Here is a 27,420-nt window from a genome sequence, read left to right as displayed (position 1 = left end):
CTGGCTGGAAACATTTAAAAAAAAAACCAAGATCATGGCATCCAGTCCCATCACTTCACAGCAAATAGAAGGGGGAAAAGTGGAAGCAGTGATAGATTTTATTTTACTTTTGTTGGCCTTCAAAATCACTGCAGATGGTGACTGCAGCCATGAAATTAAAAGATGCTTGTTCTTTGGAAGGAAAGCTATGACAAACCTAGACACCATATTAAAAAGCACAGACATCATTTTGCCAACAAAGATCAGTATAGCCAAAGCATGGTTTTTCCAGCAGTCATGTACAGAGGTGAGAGCTGGACTATAAAGAAGGCTGAGTGCTGAAGAATTGATGGGTTGGAACTGTGGTGCTGGAGAAAAGTCTCAAGAGTCTCTTGGACTGCAAGGAGGTCAAACCAGTCAATCTGAAAGGAAATCAACCCTGCTTATTCACTGGCAGGACTGATGTTGAAGCTTAAGCTTTAACTGACTCATTGGTAAAGCCCCTGATGCTGGGAAAGATTGAAGGCAAAAGGAGATGAGAGTGGCAAAGGATGAGATAGTTAGCATCACTGACTCAATGGATAGGAATTTGAGCAAACTCCTGGAGGTAGTAGAGGGCAGGGAGGATGGTGTGCTGCAGTCTATGGGGGTCTCAAAGAATTAGACAGGACATAGCAACTGAACAAAACAAATCTGAAGATAAAAATACACTTTTTTCAAAGATCAATAAACACATGAAGATTCTCAACATCCGGCAACAGGGAAATGCAAATCAAAAGCAAGAGAAAGTACTTCACACACACTAGGCTGGCAATAATCAAAAAGATACATAATAGCAAATGTTATCAACGTGATGTGGAAATATCAGAATCTTTGGGTATTTGCCAGTGGGAATGTAAAACGGGGCAGCTAATGTGGAAAACAGTCTGGCAGTTACCCCAAACGTTAAACATACAGTTATCTGTATCTGTATGACACAGCCACTCCTAGGTACATACCCAAGAGAAAAGAACACATGCATCCACACAAAAACTGTAGCAAGAGTATTCATTATAGCCAAACAGTGGAAACAACCCAAATGTGAATCAATAGATGAAGGGATTAAAAATATATAGCATATTCATGCAATGGAATATAAAAAGAATAAAGTATTGACATATACTACAATGTGGGTGAAACTTAAAAACATTATGGTAATTGAATGAAGGCAGTCACAAAACACCACTTATATGAAATATTCAGATTAGGCAAAGTCATATAAAAAGAAGGTAGATCAGTTGTGCCAGGACTTAGGAAGAAGGAGGCAGAGGGAGCAACTGCTAATGGGTACCTGTTTTGTGGGGGAGGTATTGGGGAAAAAAAAACCTGGAACCAGATAGGGATTGAAGGACTCTGAATACTCTGTGATAAAAAACACAAAAGCGTACTTTTTGGAAGGGTGAATTTGGGGCTTCCCTGGTGGCTCAGTGGTAAAGACTCCACCTGCCAATGCAGGAGACACAGGTTCCATCTCTGACCCTGACCCAGGAAGATTCCCATATGCTGAGAAGCAACCAAGCCTGTGTGCCACAACTATTTCGCTGTGTTCTAGAGCCCATCAACCACAACCACTGAGCCCAGGTGCTGCAACTACTGGAGCTGGTATGCCCCAGAGGCTATGCTCCCTCCACAACAAGAAAACCCACCGCAGTGAGAAGCCTGTGAACCACAGCTAGAGAGTAGGCCCTGCTTGTCTCAACGAGAGAAAACTGGTGCTCAGCAACGAAGATGCAACACAGCCAAAAAATAATAAAATAAATTCAATTATTCAAAAATAAATAAAGAGTAAATTTTAAATCTCAACTTAAAAATCAAATTAAAATTTAAAACATTTGTTTTAGGAAATTAAGACTCAAGGCTTTCTATGCCATGGGCCCAGGTTCCATCCCCAGTCAAAGAACTAAGATTCCACAAACTTCACACCACAATGGAAAAAAACAAAAACAAAAAACTAAGGTTTCTGCGCTCACAAAGGACCCTTGCCACCTAGGGAGGCAGGAGGCACACAGCAGCGACAATCAGAACCAAGCGCAAGGTCAGCCATTCTTCCAGGCCAAGGACCATGAACCCACCAAGACTTCCGGAGCGGAAACCCGACCTTAGAGGCCCCTGATTGGCTGAGGTGAAGGAGCGGGCGGTGCAAAAAGGGGTTTGTAGATACGCTCTAGGGATGGGGGGCGGTGCCGAACGAAGCCTTAGATCGCGAGATTTTGCTGGTTCCGCATTTTGGGTCTGGAAGGTGGGGGAGGAGTACTAGGCGGGTTCAGTTGCTCACACCCGCTTGCACCGGCTCTGCTTCGGTTCCACCCGGGCTTGGAGCTGTGGCGGCGCCGGCTTCGGCTGTCCGCCGGCTTCGGACCTTCCGCTCCTTCCCGGTTCCGCGCGGACTCCGAGTCCTGAACGCGGCGGGGGCCAGCGGCCCCTCCCCTCAGAGGACAGAAGATGAGCTTCCTCTTGTGAGTGTGGCCGGGGCTCCGGGGCTGGGTGAGGGCCAGAAGGGGCGATGGGGCGCCTGAGGCGAGGGCAGACCCCCGGGCCGGGGTAGGGGTGCCAGGTGCTTGCTCTGCTAGCGCTCGGAGTCTTGGGGGAGTCTAGGATGTGGGCAGAAGCCGACGGAGATGAAGGTCGAGGCAAAGGAAGCGGAGCGAGAAGATTGGGGTATAGAAAGGCCCCGAGGCCGGTAGCGCCTCGAAACTTTTACGCCCGAGTGCGCCTGAGGGCAGAGAGACGATCCGGGGCTCCCAATTTCTCTCAAGTCCCCAGTCTTTTAGTAACGATGCATGCTGACTAAGCTTTTTATTCCACCGTACGCCAGCTTTATTATCGTCAGGATTAAATTACCCCCGCGGAAAAATGCCGCCCCTGGAAAATGTGGGAGTGTCTGTAAAGTTAAGCTGCGGCCTTTACAAACAGTTCTGATTCAGCCCATTTTGTGAATTTGTGTAATTAACTAACATCTTTTTAACTCAGTAGAATCCTGTTTTAGAGATGGCTGTTGGACCCAAATGAGCCTTCAAGTGGGAAAACTTTGTAAATTCTCTGATGATTCTTAAGCACATTAACGTTTGGGAAGCATTGCTGTAACACATTTTTTTCCTCGAGTGGCCCTCTCTACCTAGTGTGCTGCTTAAATATGTATTGTATGAGCGAATCCATTTTTAGTTATGGGCATCACCCACATACTTGACATCTAAGTGTATCATAACCAGAGTTCACTCCGTTTCTTATTGTGAGAAATTTGGATTCTTTTCTAGTATTTTGCTGTTGTAAAATAGGATTACAAAGCTTTGACTAACAGTCGCTTTTCCCCTCCTTTGGATGATTTTTTAAGCGAATAGCCTTCAAAGTGAGATTACTGTATCAAAATCTATTTGATTTATATTTTAATTGAAAGTTTCCTTATTACCAGAACAATCCCCCCCATAACCAGTCTTTTTCTTATGTTGATGTTTAGTTAGTGGTTTGTTTGTGGATGCACAGTTCTTATTTGTTTTTTGGACCTAAATATGGCTCTGTTTATTTCGTTTAAACTTTGTTTTGTTGATAGACAATTGACTTTACGCTTTTTGGCTATTATGAATAATTATGCTATAAACTTGTGTATAGATTTTTGTTTTGGATGTATGTGTTAATTCTCTTGGAAATTTCCCCACAGCCTCTCTAGCGCTTGTTAATTGAATTTTTGATTATAGCACATCCTAAGTGGATGTGAAGTGGTATCTCATTGTGATTTTAATTTGTTTTTCCTTAATTAATGATGTTGAGCACCTTTTTGTGTGCTTATTGACAATTTGTGTATATTCTTTGAAGTAATATCTATTCACACACTTTGACCATTTTTTAAATTGGCTTGTCTTTGATTTTAAGTTGTAAAAATTCTTTATCCTGGATATAAGTCCCTTAATCACATATGCGTTTTACAAAATTTTCTCCTATTTTGTAGATTCTTTTCACTGTCTTGATGGTGCCATTTGAAGCACAGACGTCTTCATTTACATGAAGATAGTACAGAACCTTGAGACATCTTTTCTTGCTAGTTTTCCGTATTTAGCTTCCTGTCATTCACAGCTTGTTTTTATTGTAAAGGGCCATTCCCTCTAATGTAATACTTCCCTATTAAATTTGGCTCTTTATTATGTTAAACACAAGCTTTCCATGTTAGATTTTTATTGTTTTCATAACTCCTTTTTACTTAACAATCAGTCTTATTTAAAATTCGGATTACTCAGGTAAAGTGAAAGTCCTCAGTCTTATTTCCTTCCCTTCCTGGAAGTAATCACCAGTATCAATTTGATGGGTGACATTTTCTGTGCATTTACAAAATAGACTTCTGCCGTACATTTCATATTGTAATATGTGTGGCCATGTATTGAAATCTGTCTATGTGAATTCATGTACTCTGTCTTGTTCTTCTTAATTGCCATATGGTATTCCATGATATAGATGTGTCATACTCATTTCACTGCTAGTAAGCTTTAGGATTGTTTCCAGGTTTTTCACTATTAAAAACAATCTTGGAAAACACATCCTTATTCATATCAAGGACAGATACCTAGAAACAGAAGGGACAGATTGAGGAGCATTTCACATCTGTTCATTTGTCACTGTTTTTCTTTCTGAATTATATAATCATCTCTTTAGCCCATTTTTCTAAAGCCTTTTTCTTAACCAATTATAAAAGCTCTTTATTATGTAGTTCACACTTTGTAATATGTATTACAAGTACTTTTTTTTTCTGAATTAATGAAGTTTTAATTGTTATAGTTAGAAATCTGTCCATTTTTTTACAAGCTTTGTGTCATATTAGGAAGACCTTATGAATGGTGTGAGATAGGAATAAAAGCTTACTTTCCTTCTCCAAAACCAGTTGTTTATTTTCCCTGCCATAAATTCCAAATGTTAGTGATTCTTCTGTAGTTTGCTTTGATGGCACCACAAGTATTTTGATACAGAAAACTGGATTTTTAAGCTATAAGAGCCTTAGAACTACCACTCTCACAGCACTGCTTTCTGTAGATGAAAACAGGCCAAAAGGAGGTTAGGTTTCTCGAGTCATCACAGAGTTAGTGGCAGATCAAGAACTAGAATCCACGTTTTTTCTTCTTTTGGTTAGGTTGCCCTTTCTATTATACCAGACTGCTTTGTGCAGCTTAGTAAAATTGCCCTCTTTGTGAAATTGTGCTGCTATTCCTGTTTCTGTGTAGGGGAAACTTTTTTAAAATTTTAAATCTTTATTGTGTGTCCCCTACCCCCACATTGTCACACTTTTCAGGAAATGTTTTTTAATTTCAAAACAATTTATATGCCTAAAATTTTCATTCTATGTCCGGTCCTAAAAATTTATATACTCTTACTTTTAACCTAACAGTAGTAGCCGCTCTTCTAAAACATTCAAACCAAAGAAGAATATCCCTGAAGGATCTCATCAGTATGAACTCTTAAAACATGCAGAAGCAACTCTAGGAAGTGGGAATTTGAGACAAGCTGTTATGTTGCCAGAGGGAGAGGACCTCAATGAATGGATTGCTGTTAACAGTAAGTTTTTTAATAACTTTCAACATTACTAGTTGATAAGATTTTGCTAAAATCTTTGTGTTAATGAATTTTCTTTTATGCATGTGAATGAAAGTCACTCAGTCATGTCCGACTCTTTGCGACTCCATGGACTGTAGAGTCCATGGAATTCTCCAGGCCAGAATACTGGCATGGGTAACCATTCCCTTCTCCAGGGGATCTTTCCAACCCAGGGCTTGAACCCAGGTCTCCCGCATTGCAGGCAGATTCTTTACCATCTGAGCCACCAAGGAAGCCCTTTTGAGTGTAAGTATCATAATAAAACATTATCTGTGAAGAAACATGTAAGTGCAAATACATCCAAAGTGTTTTCTCTTCAGGGTGTAGTTGTGTGGTTGAGTAGAGAGACCTGAGGGAGAAACGAAGAGTGCTTTGGGGTAATCTCTGAGAATGGTCTGAATTGCTGAGTAAGGGCAAATGAGAAATTGATAAAACACAAAGATCATACCTGTGATGGACATGACTTTGTAGGGATCCATCTTCACAGTTGTGCGCCAACTGCCAGCACCTTTCATTTGCCTATGTATACAGAAAAGTCAAGCATACTTGCTTTGGTCAGTCACTTCATTATTGTGACTTTAGAGTAGTCAGAAGGAAATTGAGAGCCTGGGAGAAAGCAGAGTGATCCATGAGCTGAAAGTCACTCTGAGTTCAGGAAAGTAAGGGCATGACATGGGAGGGTATGCTGAGACTGGAGCATCATTTTGGAGCCCATCATTTTTGAGATGAGATCAGTTCTGGATGATAGGGTTTAAGTCTATTAGGAATTTCTGTTGTTCCAGGAATCTTTAGAACTTTTTAATGGAAATTTTCAGACATACAGACATAGAGAAACTAGTAGAATGAATTCCCAGGTATCTGTTATCCAGCTTCAGCAATTATCAATTCATGGCCAGTTGTGCTGTTTCTGATTATTTTGAAGGAAATCCCAGACATATTTCTGTGATAATGAAAATGTATCTTCACTATGGCCATTTAGCACTTAAAATGTGGCTACTGGGACTGAAAGTGAATTTTAAATTGCACTTCATTTTAATGTAAATTGCACTTCATTTTAATGTAAATTGTCCTGTGTGTCTAGTGGCTACCATGTTAGTACAGATTTGGAGCTTTGGTCAAATTCAGGTTTGATTTTAAGACTGCATCTCAGGTGGTGGTACATACTTCCAACAGTGTAGATGCTTCTGCGTTGATAATCATTGCCTTGATAGTGTGGTCTAATAGGAATATATTGTAAGTTATAAATATAATTTAAAAATTTCCAGTAGCCACATTAAGAAAAATTTTATTTTCCTCAACTCATTAAAAAATGTTATTCATATTACTAAGGGAAAAAAAACAAGGTGCAAAAGTATATAATGTGTTTTCTTTTGTGTTAGATGGGATAAGGAAACTTATGGGGCAAGAGACAGAAAAAATTAGGAGGGGGACGTTGGAATGGTTGGCATTTGATCTTTTTAAAAAAGTATTTATTCATTTGGGTGCGTTGGGTCTTAGTTGTGGCGTGCAGGATGTCTCCTTGCCGCTCATGCGAGCTTCTCTTTAGTTTTGGAGCATGGGCTCTGAACTCACGGGCTCAGGAGTTGCCCAGTGGCATGAGTGATCTTATTTCCCTGACCAGGGATTGAACCTGCATCCCCTGCATTGAAAGGTGAATTCTTAACCCCTGGACCACCAGGGAAGTCCCTAGACTTTTTTCTCTCTATATTTTTCTCTCTCTTTTGTTATGTGAACTACGTTAAGTATTATCTATTCAGAAAAGACCCCTTTTTTGTAATCTTATTCAAATTATCTTATTCTTTTTTAGATTTTTTACTTGACGGATAGTTGATTTACAGTGTTGTGTTAATTACTGCTGTACAGCACAGTGATTGTTATATATACATGTATTCAGTTATGTCTGTGTTTTTTATATTTTTCAGTATTGTTTATCATAGGATATTAATTCTCCCTACTGTTAGTAGGACCTGTTGTTTATCTGTTCTGTATATAAGAAGCTTAGTTACTTCACTTAGTATGATAATCTCTAGGTCCATCCATTTTGCAGCAAATGGGATTATTTCGTTCTTTTTTTTGCCAGGAGGGGGAGCCAGCATGCAGCATTTTCGTTCCCCAACCAGGGATTGAACCCATGCCCCCTGCATTGGGAGCACCTAGTCTTAACCACAGGACCAGCAGGGAAGTGCCATATTCTGTTCTTTTTTATGGCTGAGTAATATCCCATTGTGTATATGTGCCACATCTTCTTTATGCATTCATCTGTCTTTGGACTTTTAGGTTGTTTCCACGTCTTGGCTATTGTGAAGTGTACTATGAACATAGGAATGCATGTATCTTTTTGAGCTATAGCTTTGTCTGGATATATGCCTAGGAGTGGAATTGCTAGATAATATGGTAATTCTATTTTTAGTTTTCTGAGGAACATCCATAATGTTTTTCACAGTGGCTGTACCAACTTATATCCCCACCAACATTGTAGGAGTGTTCTCTTTTCTCCACATCCTTTCCAGCATTTGTTATTTGTCCACTTTTTAATGATGGCCATTCTGACTGGTGTGAGGTGGTACCTCATTGTAGTTTTGATTTGTGTTTCTTTAATAATCAGTGATGTTGAACACCTTGTTTGTTGTTGTTTCTCATCTTTATTTCTTTGTTTTTGGCTGCGCTGGGTCTGTATTACTGTGTGTGGGCTTTCTGCACTGTGTGTGGAGCATGGGGGCTGCTTTGTAGTTGCACCGGCTGCTTACTGCAGTGGCTTCTCTTATTGCCCAGCACTGGCTCTGTGGCACACAAGCTTCAGTAGTTGTGGCACATAGGCTTATAGTTAAGGCATGTGGGGTCTTCCCAGATCAGGGATAGAACCAGTGTCCCCTGCATTGCAAGGCAGATTCATAACCACTGTACCAGCAGGGAAGCCCCAGTGGTGAACATCTTTTCATGTGTCTGTTGGCTATTTGTGTATCATCTTTCATTCTGAAGGAATCTGTTGGCCTTCTTCAGCCTTAGATTTTTCTTTGAGACTTACTGCTCTAATCAGCTAGTCTCAACCTTTTGGTTCCAGGGTCCTTTTATTCTCTTAAAAATTATTGAGAACCCAAAGAGTTTTTAATTATGTGAGTTGTGTTTAATGATCCTGTGTTAGAAATTAAAACTGAGCAATTAAAAATATTTTTTAATTCATCTGAAAATAGCAATAGTAAACCCATTACATGTTAACATAAACGTATTTTTATAAAAATAGCTATTTTCCAAAATAATGTTGGTGAGAAGTATGGCATTGGTTGCAAATCTTATTTAATGTCTGATGGCTGGATTCTCGTACTTGCTTCTGTATTCAGTCTGTGTGGTGTCACACCGTGGAGCCTCTGGACAGCTCCAACATGCCTCCTAAGAGAGTGAGAATTCAGAGCAATTAAGATGTTTCTGACCTCACAGTTTCCCCTATGAAACAGGGAATCTCTGGACCATATTTTGAGCAGGCCAATAGAACCAGCACACCATCTAGGCGCATTCTTTGTTTTGAAAGAGTATTCAGTGTATTACTTTCTTAGAAAACATGACTAATTTAAGAGGAAAATTTATAAGTGAGGGGGTTTTGTATAAAATTCCTTTTAACACGGTGGAGCTTTGTTATTCATTTGTTTTTTAAGAAACTTGGAAAAGCCCTAGTTGCATTTAGGTAGTCTTTTAGACAGGGAACTGAGACATTTTAACAAATCTTTCCAAGGCTTTGTGGTTCTCTCTGCGCAAAGCAGTATGTTTCAGTCAGTTACGCCTGAGTTTCTTACCCCCTTCCTCTTCTATCTTCTTCCGGTTCTAGCTGAAGCTCTTTAAGGAGGTATCCTTGACTGTCAGCTTCCCAAGATGTTACCTTTCCTCTGAATTCTTCTAGCGCTTTTTGTTGGCCTTTGGACACTCCCTTATGTTGTATTATCCCACTCTTGATTTTGTCCTTTTTGTTAGCTAGAGACTCTAGGACAAGGGACTTTATCTCATGTATTTTTTATGTCCTCAATATGCACTGGGTCTCAATTTTTTATGATAAATTAGATTTTTTAAATGCCTGATACAGCTGAAACACCTCCCTCACAGTATATTCACAATACTTTTCTTCTCTTTCCTAACACAAATGGTCTAGTCGAGACTAATAAGGTATGGATTTTCATTTGCTTGGATATCATCAAATTGTATATTCTAATACAATAATTACCTTTAAGTTAGAATTTTTGGGTTGTTTTTTTTTTTTTCATTTATTTTTAAATAAAACAAAGATGAGCATTTTTAATGATAAAAGGTACAATTCACAAAGAAGATACACATCATTAACCATTAGACACCAAACAACAAAGATACATAAAACAAAAATCAGAAGATATATAAGGGAAAATAAAAAAATATATAATCATACTACTACTACTAAGTCATTTCAGTCGTGTCCGACTCTGTGCGACCCCATAGACGGCAGCCCACCAGGCTCCCCCGTCCCTGGGATTCTCCAGGCAAGAACACTGGAATGGGTTGCCATTTCCTTCTCCAATGCATGAAGGTGAAAAGTGAAAGGGAAGTCACTCAGTTGTGTCCAACCCTCAGCGACCCCATGGACTGCAGCCTTCCAGGCTCCTACGTCCATGGGATTTTCCAGGCAAGAGTACTGGAGTGGGGTGCCATTGAGACAGATTAACATTTCTCTGAGAATATTTTATCAAGTCCAGAAAAAATTAAGAATAGGAGCATCTTGAATAATGCCATTAATAATTTAAATATAGTAGATTTTATTTATATTAATTTGAACATTTCATACAAAGATAGGCACAATAAAGGACAAAAATTTCAAGGACCTAACAGAAGCAGAAAAGGTGGCAAGAATACACAAAAGAACTGTATAAAAAAGCTCTTAATAACCCAGTTAACCACGATGATATGGTCACTCACTAGACCCATTCATCCTGGAGTGTGAAGTCAAGTGGGTCTTAGGAAGCATTATTATGAACAAAGCTAGTAGAGGTGTTGGAATTTCAGCTGAGCTATTTCAAATCCTAGAAGATGATGCTGTTAAAGTGCTACGCTCAATATGCCAGCAAATTTGGAAAACTCAGCGGTGGCCACAGGACTGGAAAAAGTCAGTTTTCATTCCAATCCCAAAGAAAAGCAGTGCCAAAGCATGTTCAGATTACTGTACAATTGCATACATTTCACATGCCAGCAAAATCCTTCAAGCTAGGCTTCAGCAGTACATGAACTGAGAACTTCCAGAGGTACAAGCTGGGTTTAGAAAAGGCAGAGGAACGAGAGATAAATTGTCAACATACCCTGGATCATAGAAAAAGCAAGGGAATTCCAAACAAACGTCTACTTCTGCTTCATTGACTATGCTAAAGCCTTTGTATGGGTCGACGACAACAAACTGGAATATTTTTAAAGAGATGGGAATACCAGACTACCTTACTTGCCTCCTGCAAAACGTGTATGCAGAACAAGAAGCAACAGTAAGGGACTTCCTTGGTGGTCCAGTGGTTAAGAATCTGCCTGCAATTCAGCGGACACTGTTTTGATCCCCGGTTTGGGAAGATCCCACATGCCATGGACCCGTGCACTACAACCACTGAGCCTGTGCTCTAGAGTCTGTGAGCGGCAACTGCTGAGTCCACGTGCCACAGCTGCTGAAGCCCACCCACCCTAGAGCTTGTGCTCAGCAACAAGAGAAGTCACTGTAGTGAGAAGCCTGGGCACCACAACAGGGTAGCCCCCACTCTCTGCAACTAGAGAAAGCCCTCACACAACAACAAAAACTCAGAACAGCCAAAAATAATAATTAAATAAAATTATTTTTTTAAAAAAGAAGAAGCAACGGTAAGAGTTAGACATGGAACATTGGACTGGAATCAAGATTGCTGGGAGAAATAGCAGCAATAGCTGGGAGAAACGACCTCAGATATGCAGATGATAACCACATTAATGTTAGAAAGTGAAGAGGAACTGAAGAGACTCTTGATGAAGGTGAAAGAGGAGAGTGAAAAAGCTGGCTTTTAACTTAACATTCAAAAAACTTTAAGATCATGGCATCCGATCCTATCACTTCATGGCAAATAGATGGGGAAAATGTGGGAACAGTGTCAGATTTCATTTTCTTCGACTCCAAAATTACTGCAGATAGTGACTGCAGCCATGAAATTAAAAGATGTTTGCTCCTTGGAAGAATAGCTATGTCAGTACTAGACAGTGTTTTAAAAAGCAGAGACAACACTTTGCTGACAAAGGTCCATACAGTCAAAGCTATGGTTTTTCTAGTAGTCATGTATGGATGTGAGAGTTGGACCATAAAGAAGACCGATCGCCAAAGAATTGATGCTTTTGAACTGTGATGCTTGAGAAGACTCTTGAGTCCCTTACATCAAGGAGATCAAGTCAGTGAATCCTAAAAGAAGTCTACCCTGAATATTTGTTGCAAGGATGAATGCTGAAGCTGAAGGTCCAATACTTGGGCCACCTGATGCAAAGAGCTGACTCATTGGAAAAGACCCTGATGCTGAGAAAAATGGAGAGCAGGAGGAGAAGGGGGCAGCAGAGGATGAAATGGTTGGATGGTATCATTGACTCAATGGACATGAGTTTGAGCAAACTCAGGGAGTTAGTGATGGACAGAGAACCCTGGTGTGCTGTAGTTCATGGAGTCACAGAGTTGGACATGACTTAGCCACTGAACAATAACAATCTTATATTCTAAACAAATGTATTTAAAATTTTGTATCTCATACATTGTTACTTGATGTTCATAGGGCGTTTAGAAAAACTGGCAAAAAGATAAACGTTACTAAATTTCAAAGAGTAGAATTCGTTTTGTGATTCAGTTATATATATACACATATTAATTTTGAAATTGTTTTCCATTATAGATTATAACAAGATATTGACTGTATCTTGTAACAGTCAATAATCCCTGTGCTATATATACAGTAAACCTTTGTTGCTTGTTGCATATCTTTTTTTTTTTTTAAATTAGAAATCTAGCATTCTATTCATGCTGAGTCAAACAAGTAGAATCAAACTAAACCAAGGCAAACAGACTAAATTTTTTAGTTAGGCAAAAATTCAGAAGTTTTCTAAAATTTATATGTTATGCACATTATATATATGAATACAGAGTTTTCTACTAGGTTTGATAAAGGCTTGAGAAAGAAAAATTAAAAAAAAAAAAGGAAACGGGAGCACTGAATAAGAAATAGAAAAAGTGAAACAAACGCGATAAAAGTAAAATTTCCTCATATGGTCCAGTTGTTTTTAAACATGGTTGCTCGTTAGAAACATATCTGGAACTCTGGCACAAAAAAAATCTATTCCTATGTATTTGTATTTTTCAAAAAATTCCAAATTAATTCTGATAATGTGTCCAGATTTTAAGAAGTGATTACAGGTTTTCCTATTAAATGGTAATTTTGGTAATACAGAATTCTGTTATTTTTCTTTTGACCAATCATGATACAGTGGTATTAAATGAGAGATAGTTACATAATCATAGTAGTGGGAGATATTTATCAATTTTCACAGCCAGACAAAAAAGATAATTACAATTGTAAGCCATAATGGGGACATGATTAACCTAAGAACATAATTACATACAATTTGAGGGGTCAAGCAGAGTGATGTGGTAAATGGAAGTGCATACCTGCACATGTTTTCATCCACCCAGTCAGTCTGTCTTTTTGTTGGTGCATTTAATCCATTTACATTTAAGATAATTATTGATTGTGTATCCTGTTACCATTTTCTTAATTGTTTTGGGTTTATTTTCTGTAGGTTGGTCTTTTCCTTCTCTTGTTGCCTGCCTAGAAATGTTCCTTTAGCATTTGTTGTAAAGCTGGTTTAGTGGTGCTGAATTCTCTTAACTTTTGCTTATCTGGAAAGCTTTTGATTTCTCCATGAAATCTGAAGGAGAGTCTTGCTGGGTAGAGTATTCTTGGTTGTAGGTTCTTCTTGGTTGTAGGTTTTTCATCACTTTAAATATATCTTGCTATTCCCCTCTTGCACAGAGTGTCTGTTGAGAAATCAACTTGATAGTCTGATGGTAGTTCCTTTGTATGTTATTTGTTGTTTTTCCCTTCTTGCTTTTAATGTCTTATCTCTGTCCTTAGTTTTTGTCAGTTTGATTATGTGTGTCTTGGTGTGTTCCTCTTTCGGTTTATCCTGCCCGAGACTCTCTGTTTTCCTGGACTTGGTTGACTACTTCCTTTCCCACATTAGGGAAGTTTTCAGCTATTGTCTCTTCAAATATTTTCTCAGTTTCTTTCTCTCTCTTCTTCTGGGACCCCTATAATCTGATTATTGGTGCATTTAATGATGTCCCAGAGGTCTCTTAGGCTATCTTAATTTCTTTTCCTTCTTTTTTCTATATTCTGTTCTGCAGCAGTAATTTCCAGCATTCTGTCCTCCAGATCATTTGTCCATTCTTCTGCCTCAGTTATTCTGCTATTGATTCCTTCTGATGTATTATTCATCTCTGTTTGTTCTTTAGTTCTTCTAGGTCTTTGATAAACATTTCTTGCATCTTCTCAATCTTTGTCTCCATTGTTTTTCTGAGATCCTGAATCATCTTGACTATCACTATGAATTCTTTTTCTGGAAGGTATCCTGTCTTCATTTAGTTGTTTTTCTGGGGTTTTATCTTGTCCCTTCATCTAGGACAGAAATTTCTGCTTTTTCATGCTAATTAACTTCCTGTAATACGGTTTTTGTTTTAGTTGCTGGGGGACTGTGATTCTTCTTGCGTCTTCTCTCTGCCCTCTGATGGAAGAGGCTAAGAGGCTTGTGTAAGCTTCCTGATGGAAGGGACTGGTAGTGGGAAAAAGTGGGTCTTGCTCTGGTGGGCAGGGCCTTGCTCAGTAAAGCTTTAGTTCAATTATCTGCTGATCGGAAGGGTTGTCCTCCCTCCTTGGAAGCTTTTTGGCTTGAGGCGACCCAGCCCTGGGTTTTATAGGCTTTATGGTAGGGTTTAGTGGTGATTTCCTAGAGGGTTTACGCCAAGGGGACCTTCCAGTGCCACGGACGCTGTAGTGAGCCCCTGTTGACCTATGCCTCCTCAAGAGACCCCCCAACACCAGCAGTTAGTTTTCGTTCAGTCTCCTGTGGGGTCACTGCTCCTTTCCTCTGAGTCTGGTGCACACAAGGTTTTGTTTGTGCCCTCCAAGACTGGAGTCTCTGTTTCTCCCAGTCCTGTGGAAGTCTTGTAATCAAATCCTGCTGGCCTCAAAGGTCAGATTCCCTGGGGATTCCCAGCCCCTTTGTCGGATCCCCAGGTTGGGAAGCCTGATGTGGGGTTCAGAATCTTCACAACAGTGGGAGAACTTTTGTAGGTCACCCACCCAGTGGCTGTGGCATTTGATTTTATCATGATTGTGCCTCTCCTACCATCTCACTGCAGCTTCTTTGTCTTTGGACATGGGCTATCTTTTGGTAGGTTCCAGCATCCTCCTGTCTATGGTGGTTCCGTAACTAGTTGCAGTTTTGGTGCTCTTGCAGGAGGAAATCTAAGTGCACGTTCTTCTACTCTGCCATCTTGAACTGGAAGCTCAGTTGCCATTAAGTTATTAATATCTCTAGTATTTTCCTGCTTACAGGCTGTTTAAAAGCTTAGTATATTAAAAATAAGTGTATATTAAAAGTTTACTTAAGGGAGTTCCCTGGTGATTTCAGTAGCTAAGACTCTGAGCTCCCAGTGCTGGGGAGATCCCACATGCTGCAACTGAAGATTCCACATGCTACAACTAAGACCTGGCACGGCCACATAAATAAACATTTTTTTTTTGTTTACTTTAGGTGTGACAATTAAAAAAAGAATTTATAGTGCCCCTGGATTGTTGAATCTCCTGAGGATTCTTGACTGAATCCTGCAGTTGAAAGATCTGATGTTTTATTGTATTTACATGGACATTTTAACACAATTCTGCTATTAATTTTCCAGCTGTGGATTTCTTCAACCAGATCAACATGTTATATGGAACTATCACAGAATTCTGCACTGAAGCAAGCTGTCCAGTCATGTCTGCAGGTCCAAGGTACTTAAACTGGCTATTATATAGGTATTTGAATTACTAAATAAAGCTAATCACCAATTGATATAAATTAAATAGTATAGACTTGTTGTTTTTCTTGCCTGTTTGCTTGTGAAAACAAAAGCTTACCTTTAACCTTTTAGTTATTAAATACTTGGATATGTGTTTCCCAGTGTTTTGATTTTTTATAATTGCATTGTAGTAAGTATGAATGTTCCGGAGAAGGCAATGTCATCCCACTCCAGTACTTTTGCCTGGAAAATCCCATGGACGGAGGAGCCTGGTGGGCTGCAGTCCATGGGGTCGGGTCGCTAAGAGTTGGACACGACTGAGCGACTTCACTTTCACTTTTCACTTTCATGCAGTGGAGAAGGAAATGGCAACCCACTCCAGTGTTCTTGCCTGGAGAATCCCAGGGACGGGGGAGCCTGGTGGGCTGCCATCTATGGGGTTGCACAGAGTCGGACACGACTGAAGTAACTTAGCAGCAGCAAGTATGAATATTCAGTAGGATCGGAAGTAAAGAAATTTAGGTTTATCTTGCTTTTGCAAAAGTTATTTTTTCAATTTTGTTAAATTTATGGTTTTGTTTTTTAAATTAATTTCTTAGAATTTTTAGTTGACCTTTAATATTTGATTTTTTTCCTTGTGTTTATTTAATTACTTCCAAATTGTGCTGCTTTAGTTACTTGGCTTAAAGATGCTAGATTAAAATTTCCTGACTAATAAATTTCTAGAAATATTGACAAAGAGGTAGAACCCTTTATCACCCACAAGATTAAGATGTTATAGAATTAATGTTTTAGTATCCTTCCAGTCTTTTTTCCTATAGCAATTGATTGCTTTTATGTGATGACAGATGGTATTAAGAGATTTACCTCTTGGGAAAAAATAGTCCTTTCTGAATTTGCTATCATTTTTATGTAAAGGTGAAAAAGGTCCCCAGTGAATTTGAGTTCTGTGATTATTACATTATTTTAGGAGAGATGCTTTTTGTTTTGTGAAGTATTGTTTTAGCCCTCAAATTTCCTATCTTTGGCTTAAATGATTCATAAAGTGAAGTTTTATTTATCATTCTAGCTTAGCAAAAGTGAGGTAGAAAAAAATGCATGCCTAAGATTTATTCTTTAGAACCCTCTCAAAAAAACAGGGTTTTGTAATCTTGGCTCTATTGATAATTACATAATGGCCAACAAGCTCAGAATATGGAGGATCCACCAGCACCTTACCCACTCCTCAGCACCCTCTGTCTAACTGACAGGAACTCAGTTCCTTGGCCTTTCTCAGGGCTGTGTTGTAAAACAAATTCTGGCACAGCCAGCTGCCATACTGTCTTTTTCTTTTCCATTATATTTCAGAATATTGTGTAAGTTGAGTCGGCCCTCCATATGCATGGTCCCTCTGCATCTATGGATGCAACCAACTGTGGGTCGTAGCATTTACTGTTGAAAAATATCTGTGTATAAGTGGACCTCTGTGGTTCAAACCCATGTTGTTTAAGGGTCAGCTGTCTTTCTGCAGGGAACTCCCAAGTAATCTTCAGTAGAACTTTGGTTAATTTGCTAAAATTGTGTGTGTGTGTGTGTGTGCATGAACACACTTAACCACATAGACATACTGTGAACCTACTATGATTATAAGTTGCAACATGTATTTGAAAACTTTATTACTAAAACTTTTTTCTCTCCAGATACGAATATCATTGGGCAGATGGTACTAATATTAAAAAGCCAATCAAATGTTCTGCACCAAAATACATTGACTATTTGATGACTTGGGTTCAGGATCAACTTGATGATGAAACTCTTTTTCCTTCTAAAATTGGTGAGTTAATGTTGTAGAACTAATATTCTTTTTAAATGATAAATGTGTTATGTTCTTTTTAATGCTCTATTAGTGTAACAAAATCCAATAAAAACTGCCAGATTTCTCTACAGAAAGGTTATAGACGTGTGCTCCTTCCAGCCATGTTTGTGTCTGCCTGTGTTTCTTCGTCAGTACTAGTTGCCTCTCAGTGTTTCTTTTCTAAAATGGGTAAATGAATTTCTAGTATAATGTTCATTTTACAAAATATTGAAAAGATCGAGCATTTTTTGGCTTATTGATCATTGTATGTTTTCTGTTTATACCCTTTTTCTGTTTGTTTATGTTAAGGCTATATTGGATCTTTGTCGTGCATGTTGTATTTTTCTTTAGGTTGCCTTATTGACTTATTTTGTTTATGAGGGGTTTTTGGCTATGTATGTTATTTTGACCTATTAATCTTTGCCTTTATGATGATTGGATTTTAATACAATGATCAGAAGGGACTTTCCTACTTAAAGATAATAAAAATATTTGTTGATGCTTTTATTTAGTTCTTTTGTGGTTTTGTTTTTAAATCTTTGTTCTGTCAGGAATTTTTTCCCAATTATAAATGCTAGTCAGTTTGTCCGGTACCATTTATCAAATACATGTGTCTTTTATCCCCTAATTTTCGTGTGTGTACAGCAAATTGACATATGTTTTGGAGTCTTTTAATGTCTTTATTCTTATAGAAATTCCACACTGTTTTAGTTAGCATAGCCATGCATCTTTGAACATCTTGTAGGGCTAGTCTCTCTTCCTTGCTCTTCTTTTTCAGAATACTCACGGCTATTCTGGAAAGTTTGTTCTTCCAAAGAATTTATAAACATTTTGTCAAGGTAAAAAGAAGACCTGTGAGATTTTTATTAAGATTTCATTCAGTTTGTAAATTAATGTAGGGATTCTTGTTCTCTTGACAATACTGAGTCTTTCTATCCAAGAACAGTCTTTTAATTATTTCTTATTCCCTCTTGGAAAAATTCTGTATTTTACTTTAGTCCTTCAAGTTTCTTAAGTTTATTCATAGGCACTTAATGTTTTTATTGATAATCTGGTTTCTAACTGGTTATTGTTTAGTATATAGGAAAGCTGTTGATGTATCTATGAATTTTATAATTGACCATCAGTTTCTGACTATTTCTTTTGGATTGGTTTTCTTGGGTTTTTACAGTTTATAGTCACATCAGACTAAGGTAATAGTAATTTCATCTATTCTTTTCTGATAAATATACTACTTGTGTAGTCTTAACTAATTGCAGTAACTAGTACTTTCAGAACAGTGCTGAGTAAAGGGGATGAAGGCAAACATCCTTTAATTTCATGTGAGTGCTTCTAGTCTTTCAGCATTAAGCAGAAATCTTACTTTTGGTTAGAGGTTTGTGAATTTTTAAAAATCAAATTGATTGTAGGGTTTTATCAGATGCTCTTCTATTTTCTGTTGATCGTAAGGTTTTCTCTATTTTTTACAATGTTCCGCTGCAAGAGGTTTTTTTTTTGTTTCTGGATATTTTGATTAAGATTTTGGCATTGATATTCATGGATGTGATTGGTCCTTGTCATTTTCAGTATAGGCTATCTAATGAACAACATATTGTTAGATTCTGTCATGTCTGTTTGGGTTGCTATAACAAAAATACCAGAGACTGGAGGTCTTATAAGCAATAAAGATGTGTTTCTTAACTTCTGAAGTCTAGAAGTCCAAGATCAGAGGCCAGCATGGTCAGTTTCTGTCATAGGTCCTATTCCTGGTTTACAGATAGTAAGAAAACAGTCTTTTTCTTGTATCCTCACATGGCAGAGAGGGAAATCATCTCTGTTTCTTCCTATAAGGGCACTAATTCTAGCCAAAGGGGCAGAGGCCTTATGGCCTTATCACCCCGAAGGCCCCACCTCTTAATACCATTGTCTGGGGTGTTAGAATTTCAATATGATTTTGAAGGAGGCACAAAGCCTGCAGTGTGGGAGACCTGGGTTTGATCCCTGGGTCGGGAAGATCCTCTGCATTAGGGCATGGCAGTCCACTCCAGTATTCTTGTCTGGAAACTCTGTCATGGACAGAGGAGTCTGGTGGGCTACAATCCACGGAGCCACAAAGAGTTGGACACGACTGAGCAACAAAGTGTGTGCACGTGCGTGCATACACACACATTCAGAACATGGCAGATTCCTTTTTGAAATCTAATCAGAGGCTTTCAGGAGAAGAATTTATGTCATGTTGTTGTATTTGGTCTGTTTGCTGTTGGTCAATTTTTCTGTTCTGTAAAGCCTTTTGTTTCCTTTCTCATAGATCCTTTATTGTATATTGGCTGTGCTTGAATGTTAAAATCAGCTTGGAAAGTGCTTAGATTAAAATAAATCACTTGTATATATTTATCAGAGTCTCCCTCTTAATGGAGGTAAAGAATACTTTTGTCATTATTCTCCTTTCTTCAGCTTCCCAGTTCTTCAATATTTTATCCTAATGTTCTGGAATTATTTCACCCTTCATTAGCTATTATCCAGATCTTAACTTATGCCATTATTTATTGTTTTAGACAAAACTTGATTGTTACTCATTTTTAAGCTAATGTATCCAGCTTATTAATATTCTTTTTAATAGCAAGGTGCCCATTTGCTAATTCTGAGAGAAAAAGGATTTGACTTAAAAATCCATCTTTTCAGTACATGAACATAAGACCAAGTCCAGAAAAACATGTCCATAGCCCTCAGAATAACGTGTGAAAAAGCGCGCTGTTACAAAGACTGGGGATGAGGGCTGGAGGAGCACAGACATCAGCTTACAAGAGCAAAATACACTGGATTTCAAACTATTGAGGACTGGTTGAGAAGTCAAGAATACAGAGTGCAGGGAAGGAGAAAGTGTTTTAACTTTTGCTTTCTGAAAAATTAGAGAAAGGGCCATGTTCAAGAGCAGCGTAGTGTCATTAGGCCAACTGCTGGAGGTTATTGGGAAGCAGTTGCCTTCTTGTGTGTTTGTTAACTGTACTCAGTGCCTATTGTATTGTCTTCTGTGCCTGTTTCCTGAGAAACATTGATCTTGTCAACAAAATTCTCAGGAATGCAGCCAGTCAGATCCCCACCTGCACTGCTTAGAGAGAGATGACTATGATCTCTCCCAGTTCTTTCAGGAGGAGATATTTATTTTCTCTGAAAAATAGGGAGGTGCCATTCTTCCCCTTTATAGAAAGTATTATTCCTCTTCTTACACTATAGGGAAATAGAAATAGCACTTAAAAAAATTAAATATAAAGTTGGGGACTCCTAGTCTAAGAAGGAAGACTAGATTTTCAGAGTACCTCAGAAGATAAAATATTTATTTGTAGACAGTAGATAACAATGACTCAAGGTGTGCCTTTTTCTTTTGCTTGGGAAAGTTTCCAGTCCTGGTGGAGTGTGTGTGTGTGTGTAAAAATCTTTTTAGAGTTATAAGTTGCCAAAAGTAAAAATTTTCTATTTATAGTCTAAACTGTAAATAGAACTTCCTGGGAGTTCCCTGGCAGTCCAGTGGTTAAAACACGCTTCCAATGCAGGGGATTCGAGTTCGATCCCTGACTGGGGAGCTAAGATTCCCAACAGGCTGCATGACAGGGCCAAAAAAACAAGAAACAAACAAACTTGTTGCCATTAATTTTAGGGAGAAATTCTCCAGTATTAAACAAGTAAAATTCAACTTTGATTCAGCGTCATCTTCCATAACCTGTCACTTGTGCCTGCTATTCTAAGGCAGTCAGCAAAAGTGTGGTATGAGGATACCTCACATACTTAGGTTTGGGTGGTTTTTTCCCTTGCCTTTTTGAAAAATATATATATGAATAGAAGCTTGTATTTGTGAATTTGTGTATTGGAGATGTTCATGGCATTGTCTAAATTTTTCTGCCATTTATTTTCCTCTTACTGATAAAAGACTGATTGAGACATATATATATTACAGGTGTCCCGTTTCCTAAAAACTTTATGTCTGTGGCAAAGACCATCCTAAAGCGTTTGTTCAGGGTTTATGCCCATATTTATCACCAGCACTTTGATTCTGTAATGCAGCTTCAGGAGGAAGCCCACCTCAACACCTCCTTTAAGCACTTTATTTTCTTCGTTCAGGTAAGTTGAATTGCATTGAATTTGGTGTGTCCTTTGACATGGACGTATTTGAATTGGTAATTAATAAAGTATTTATAGTATCTTATTTATAGATATAGAGGTAAGCATGCAGCTCTCCTGTTTTATTCCCTTTTTCTTGTTTATTTCTTTGATGTACATAACAGAATAGAAGGCATCACCCCCATTTGGGGCCTTTTGCCTCTGGAGAGACCTGCCCCAGTCTCTGATTGGAATATGACATGAAGCACCAAGCACCCAGGGAAGCTTGTCAGCACCCTCACGTCCCATTGCCACTGCTGAATAAAGGGATGCCATGGGAAAAACATCTGGGGTTGTGTCGTTTCATGAGATGTCTATGCCTGGAGGAGAAACTTTTGGAAGAACTTGTTAGCTACTATCTTAAGTTTCCAAAAGTCTACTTCAGGCTGAATCTTACGAAGTTAGCAGCTAGAAATGTCACAAAGAACCACCCCTTCAGAGGTGTGGCCTATTTCCTTATGGGCCCTTAGTTGGAATTAGAACTTTTTAAAGTCAAAATAATTCACATTGTTTGAAAAAAATGATCAAAGAATAGGGACTCCTTAGCCTAACTTTAGAAATATATAATTCTTTATGCAAATATAAATATATCTCTCTATAGATATTTTGATGGGAAAACCAGTAGCTTTTACAGTAGATATAATATATCCAATTCTCTGTACCACACAGAGGAGAATGTACTGTGCTTTCTTTTTTGTCTTTCTTAGAGATTGTTGCCTGTCATAGATAGTATGTAGATGTAGGTATGGAGGCCACTATCTATTAAGTCCCTTGTATTTTAAAATAGGGAGTAAAAATGATCCTATTTTAAAATATTCATAGATTATTTCATCATTCTTTTGGATTTCAGAAAGCTGGAGTTGGGAATCCTTTCTCTGAATGACATAGAGTTTTAATTTTAGATCTTTTTTTAAATTTTGTTTTTCTTCTTTTTTTAGGAGTTTAATCTGATTGATAGGCGTGAGTTGGCACCTCTTCAGGAATTAATTGAGAAGCTTGGATCAAAAGACAGATAAATTTTTCTCGGGAACAGTTACCTTCTTGCTTCATCTACTGCTAGAGCTATCTCATTGCTTTGTGTTATAGACTAGTGATACAGACTTTAAGACAGGATAAAAAGACACCAATTGTCTGTGTCTACTGATAAAATTGTCCCAAAGGTAGGTTGGCCTAATACCTTCAGAGAGAAAAGTTCAGGACATGCTGAATTTGAGGCACTGTATGATCACTGCTGTTACTACCACAGAGTCATTTCTGGTTGTAGTATATGAGGACCAACTTGTAGTTTATTAGTTTACGTATTCATTTACTGAAGAAGATGACTGAAGTCTGATTCAGGTAACAGCATGATGGATATAAAAAATTTCTACCAAAAATTTGTTAACAAGCTTCCAGAACAAATTTCCTAATAATGCAGTCAGGTCGGTTTTATTCTGCCTTTATTTTACAAATAGAAGAGGCGTTTTGAAATTAGATTAAAAACGTTTGTGTCACTTTGGATAACCTTTTAGTTTGAAGTTTGTATGCTCATGTTTTTATAGGTTATATACGTGTATTTTTTTTTCAAAATCCATAATTGCAGTTTAAATCATCATAAGACATGGTATGGGAGCAACCAGAGTTATTTCTAAAATGACTTTATTTTTTAATCTTCATTTGGGATTTTATTCACTGCCTGTCTGGATTTTTAGTGTGTATCAAAGAATTTTTTTAAGGCATCTAAGAATTAATTGTCTTGCAGATTTTTATTTTGAAAAGCTTCATTCAGATTAATTTTAATATGTAGGTTTTGGCTGAGAAAAGGAAGACTTCCAACAAAATTATAACAAATTTGGGGTCTCAAAAACCATTATTTTCATTCATGTTTTTGGTTTCAGAGGCCTTGAAATTTGGATAGAATAGAAGAAAGTACTCAAGAGTATTTGATTATTTTGTTTTGAGTTTTCCTTAAAATAGAAACTACTTCTATGTATTTTTATTGTGTCTTGAGACTTAGTTAAGAGTAGTATAGAAATGCATGAACTTTATCCCAGTAAGGTTAAAACATAAGGAAAACCATAATAAAAAACCTTAAAGGTATGCACATTTTATAACCCAGCTAAAAGTTTGGTGTGCTACATGTTCTTTAATCTGTGTGTGTGTGTATGTGTGTGTTGGGGGTAGGGGGGTATATGTTTAAAGGAGACAAAAATGGGATAAGTAAAAAAAAACTTCATTCTGTTAATAGTCGAAGGATGGATTGGCATTTTATTCTGTTTTAATTGTTTTTGTATCAAAACTTGAAATTATTCTGTTGGGGTAAAAAGAATCTCCTTTAGTGAAGAAAAGATCTAATTTTCATTAGATTTTTCAGATTTAGACTGTTTGAGGTGTATTGAGGCACACATATTACTAAAGACTTGCCAGACTGGCAACACTTGAAATTCATCAACATTTGTTTCAGAGCTATGATTTTTTGCAAAGTACTCACCATGTTCCTTGATACCTTTGGTTAAGGTTAAATTTGAAAGTTTTTTTGTTATTTATTTTTATTATTCTACAGATTGTAAAGAAAAAATGACTAGAAACTCCATTTTTGTAATAACTGAATTTCAGTAAATTCTTAAATATATATAGAATTTTAAAGGAAACAAAACATTTTATCTGATTTAGGCTGAAACCATACATCGTTGTTTTGGGAAATAGTGGGGAAATCCCTTATTTAAAAAAGTCCTCTATGAACATTCTATAATCCTCATTTTAAGATTATCCAAAAGAACCATCAGGCATTCTGTATGTTTATGTTGATCATTTCCAAACAAGAAGGTTTTTAGAATGTTAGGATGTTACTGCCTCTTGACTTTGAACATTGTTGGCTTTAATTAAGTCTGCTAGGAATGAAATATTTCTCAAGTAAGATTATATTTTTATCATTTCTAATATTTCAAGTATCATCAAATAAAAGTATTTTTACTTTCTTTCATTTATTTTCAGTGGTAGAAATCCTCCCTCTCTTCATGACTTAGAGCCCTAAAACTAAGCAACTAAATTAACAATAGTAGAGCCAGCTTAATAATGGGACATAAATTTTAAAATTTGTTGGTAATTAAGAATTCAGGTAATTCAAAATGTCCCTTTTTAAAAAAAAAAAAAGCAATACCAAAAAAAAGCATTCCCAGTTAATCTGGCTTAACTAACAGTGCAACCAAACATTAGTGTTAACATTATTTACATCCAAGGCCAAGGAGTGAACAGGAAAGATGGAGCAAAGGGCAGAGAACATGGAGAAGAGAGCACCTTCTTGGCTTGGCTGGAAGGCCAGCCTTTGATTAAAGTTGGACGGAGTCAGTCTTTCTTTGACTCCTCTCGATCTTGATTTATCTCGCTGAGTAACACTCACTCCCCTGGCTCCTCCTAATCAGAAGTCCTCTCTCAGTGTCTCATCACTGCTCTTCACACCCGACTAAAATCATGGTTGGCTAGTACTTGCTGAATTATGCAGTTAATCCTATGGTGCTTTAATTTCCAGGCCTTTAAAAAAAAACTTTTGGACAATGATGTGCAGATTTTTGTTTAAATAGTGAAACTTCCTTGTACTACAGTTTTTGTATTGACAATCAAATGGCTCCTTTATTCTTTGCCAAACTGTGAAAAAAGTGGTTTTCAGTAGGCTGCCAGTTAACAAAGTATTTCCTTTCATCTTAAGACCTGTAGATCCTTAGCTCATGTAGCTGCCTACTTGAGAAATGCACATCTGTATTCATCATGACATTGATAACAGCAAAAGGAAAGTTTTTCTAGTAGAGCAGAGGCAAGAGGAGCAGTCCTCATGGTGACATTAATTTTTCAAATATTTTTGAGATTTCATGATAATGCTGTTTGGCCCTCTCTCTGAGCAGTGAGGTCACATTAGAAGTGGAGAAGCTTCTGAACATTACATCATTACCTCATACGCATAAACAAACCACTCCCAAAGAGTGTAAGTCCTAGACATTTGTTTCTAAGCAGCTGTAGTCATGCTGCTGGTGTCGCCTTTGCCTGACTGTAGGAGTCTGTCTCTGCTTTCTGTAGAATTCTGGCCTGAAAATACTAGCTGGGACACCAAACCAAGCAGCTTCAACAGGGACATTATTTCCTCCTAATACCACTTCAGTAACTGGTTCAGGACTTGGTTTTAAACTATTGTACAATTCTGGCAAAGAGGGAAAATAGTAGCTCTTCAGTCTTCCTGTGCTTTTGCATTAGATTTTGATATTTCAGACTGTAATGGGCTTTGGGGGATGATATTATCTGTGGTAGCAGTAATTTTACTGAAGCAACTGCATTGAAATTCACTTGGGTTTTCTCTCATCAGATTCTGTTTCAAACAAGTATTCTGTAAATCCGAATGGATTACCAGTGTGCTATAGATTCATTATAGGACAACATTCTATGTTTGGTCTACATTGAAAATAACTTGCTTAAGTTAGTCTTGATTATCTAAAATATTTTTAAATGTTCTTTACATGAAAATTTATTTTGTATTTTTAAACCTTTAGGGGCTTTTATCTATTTTTCTAAGTCGGTTAACTGTACTTTTTAAAAAAAGTGTTTTGTATCTACTTTTGTAACTTCATCAGAATAAAATATATTGAAAGAAAGAAAGGACTGATGAAAGTATGTCTCAACACATTTGTTTCTATTTAACTGTGAAACTTGAGAATTTTGCAGGGTTTGTGGAAGATTACCTTGGCTTATCATTTAGGAATGAACTCTTAGAAGAAAGGGAAGTTCCTAAGTGAACTAAATGTATTATAATACCAGGGCCCCACCCCCGGGAAACAAACTGTGCCTTGGGATGCAGTGGCTAAAACCCATCCCAGACAAAAAATAAGTTTTCTCCTTACCACACTGGACAGGCTCTTGACCTCTTTTATACATTGCTGATTATGAGATTGAGAAAAGGGAAGAGGAAAGACTAGACTCATTAATTTTCTGACCTTGAAAGGAGTACTCAGCATATCTGTAAGATACCCCCCACACCCTAAACAGCCATTTTTCATTATCATAGGAGAAATACTAGTTATTTTTAGAGGTTCAAATTACAGATGCCTAATTTTAGGTCTGTTTAATATAGCATTGCTACAATTGTTTTGACCTATTGCAAAATTCAGACTTAAATTGAAGAAAGTAGAGAAAACTACTTGGCCATTCAGATATGACCTGAATCAAATCCCTTATGATTATGCAGCGGAAGTGACAAGTAGATTCAAGAGAGTAGATCTGGTAGACAGAGTGCCTGACGGGAGGCAGTGACCAAAACCATCCCACCAAAAAAGATACAAGAAGGCAAAGTGGTTGTCTGAGGAGGCTTCACAAATAGCTGTGGAAAGAACAAAAGGAAAAAGCCAGGGAGAAAGGGAAAGATACAGCCAAATGAATACAGTGTTTCAGAGGATAGCAAGGAGAGATAAGAAGGCCTTCCTCAATGAAAAATGGAAAGAAAACAATAGACTGGGAAAGACTAGAGATCTAGTCAAGAAAATTGGAGATATCAAGGGAACATTTCTTGCAAGGATGGGCACAGTAAAAGACAGAAATGGAAAAGACCTAACAGAAGTAGAGAGGCCTCCCTGGTGGCTCGGGCAGTAAAGAATTCACCTGCAGTGCAGGAGACTTGGGTTCGACCCCCGAATTGGGAAGATCACCTGGAGGAGGGCATGGCAACCCACTCTAGTATTGCCTGGAGAATCCCCAAGGACAGAGGACCCTGGTGCACTACAGTCTATGGGTCACAAAGAGTTGGACAGGACTGAACGACTAAGCACAGCACAACAGAAGCAGA

The 27,420-nt window shown here is 37.9% G+C and overlaps 1 protein-coding gene across 1 annotated transcript; it reads left to right on the top strand.

Annotated features, from left to right (window-relative positions):
* Window positions 1-2,266: 2,266 nt before the first annotated feature.
* On the top strand, window positions 2,267-26,240 carry MOB1A (MOB kinase activator 1A). The gene is made up of 6 exons (XM_086327668.1): window positions 2,267-2,474; window positions 5,387-5,553; window positions 15,548-15,641; window positions 17,329-17,462; window positions 21,415-21,578; window positions 22,556-26,240. The coding sequence occupies exons 1-6, from the start codon at window positions 2,461-2,463 to the stop codon at window positions 22,631-22,633; spliced, it is 651 nt and encodes a 216-aa protein (XP_086183794.1). The 5' UTR covers window positions 2,267-2,460; the 3' UTR covers window positions 22,634-26,240.
* Window positions 26,241-27,420: the final 1,180 nt, after the last annotated feature.

This window comes from Bos grunniens, chromosome 11 (assembly GCF_055505025.1).
Source record: "Bos grunniens cultivar Pamir isolate PY7600 chromosome 11, Bosgru_T2T1.0, whole genome shotgun sequence".
NCBI classification, from domain to species: domain Eukaryota; kingdom Metazoa; phylum Chordata; class Mammalia; order Artiodactyla; family Bovidae; genus Bos; species Bos grunniens.
Note: the sequence above shows the minus strand (reverse complement) of the source record. Positions and strands in the feature narration are given on the sequence as shown.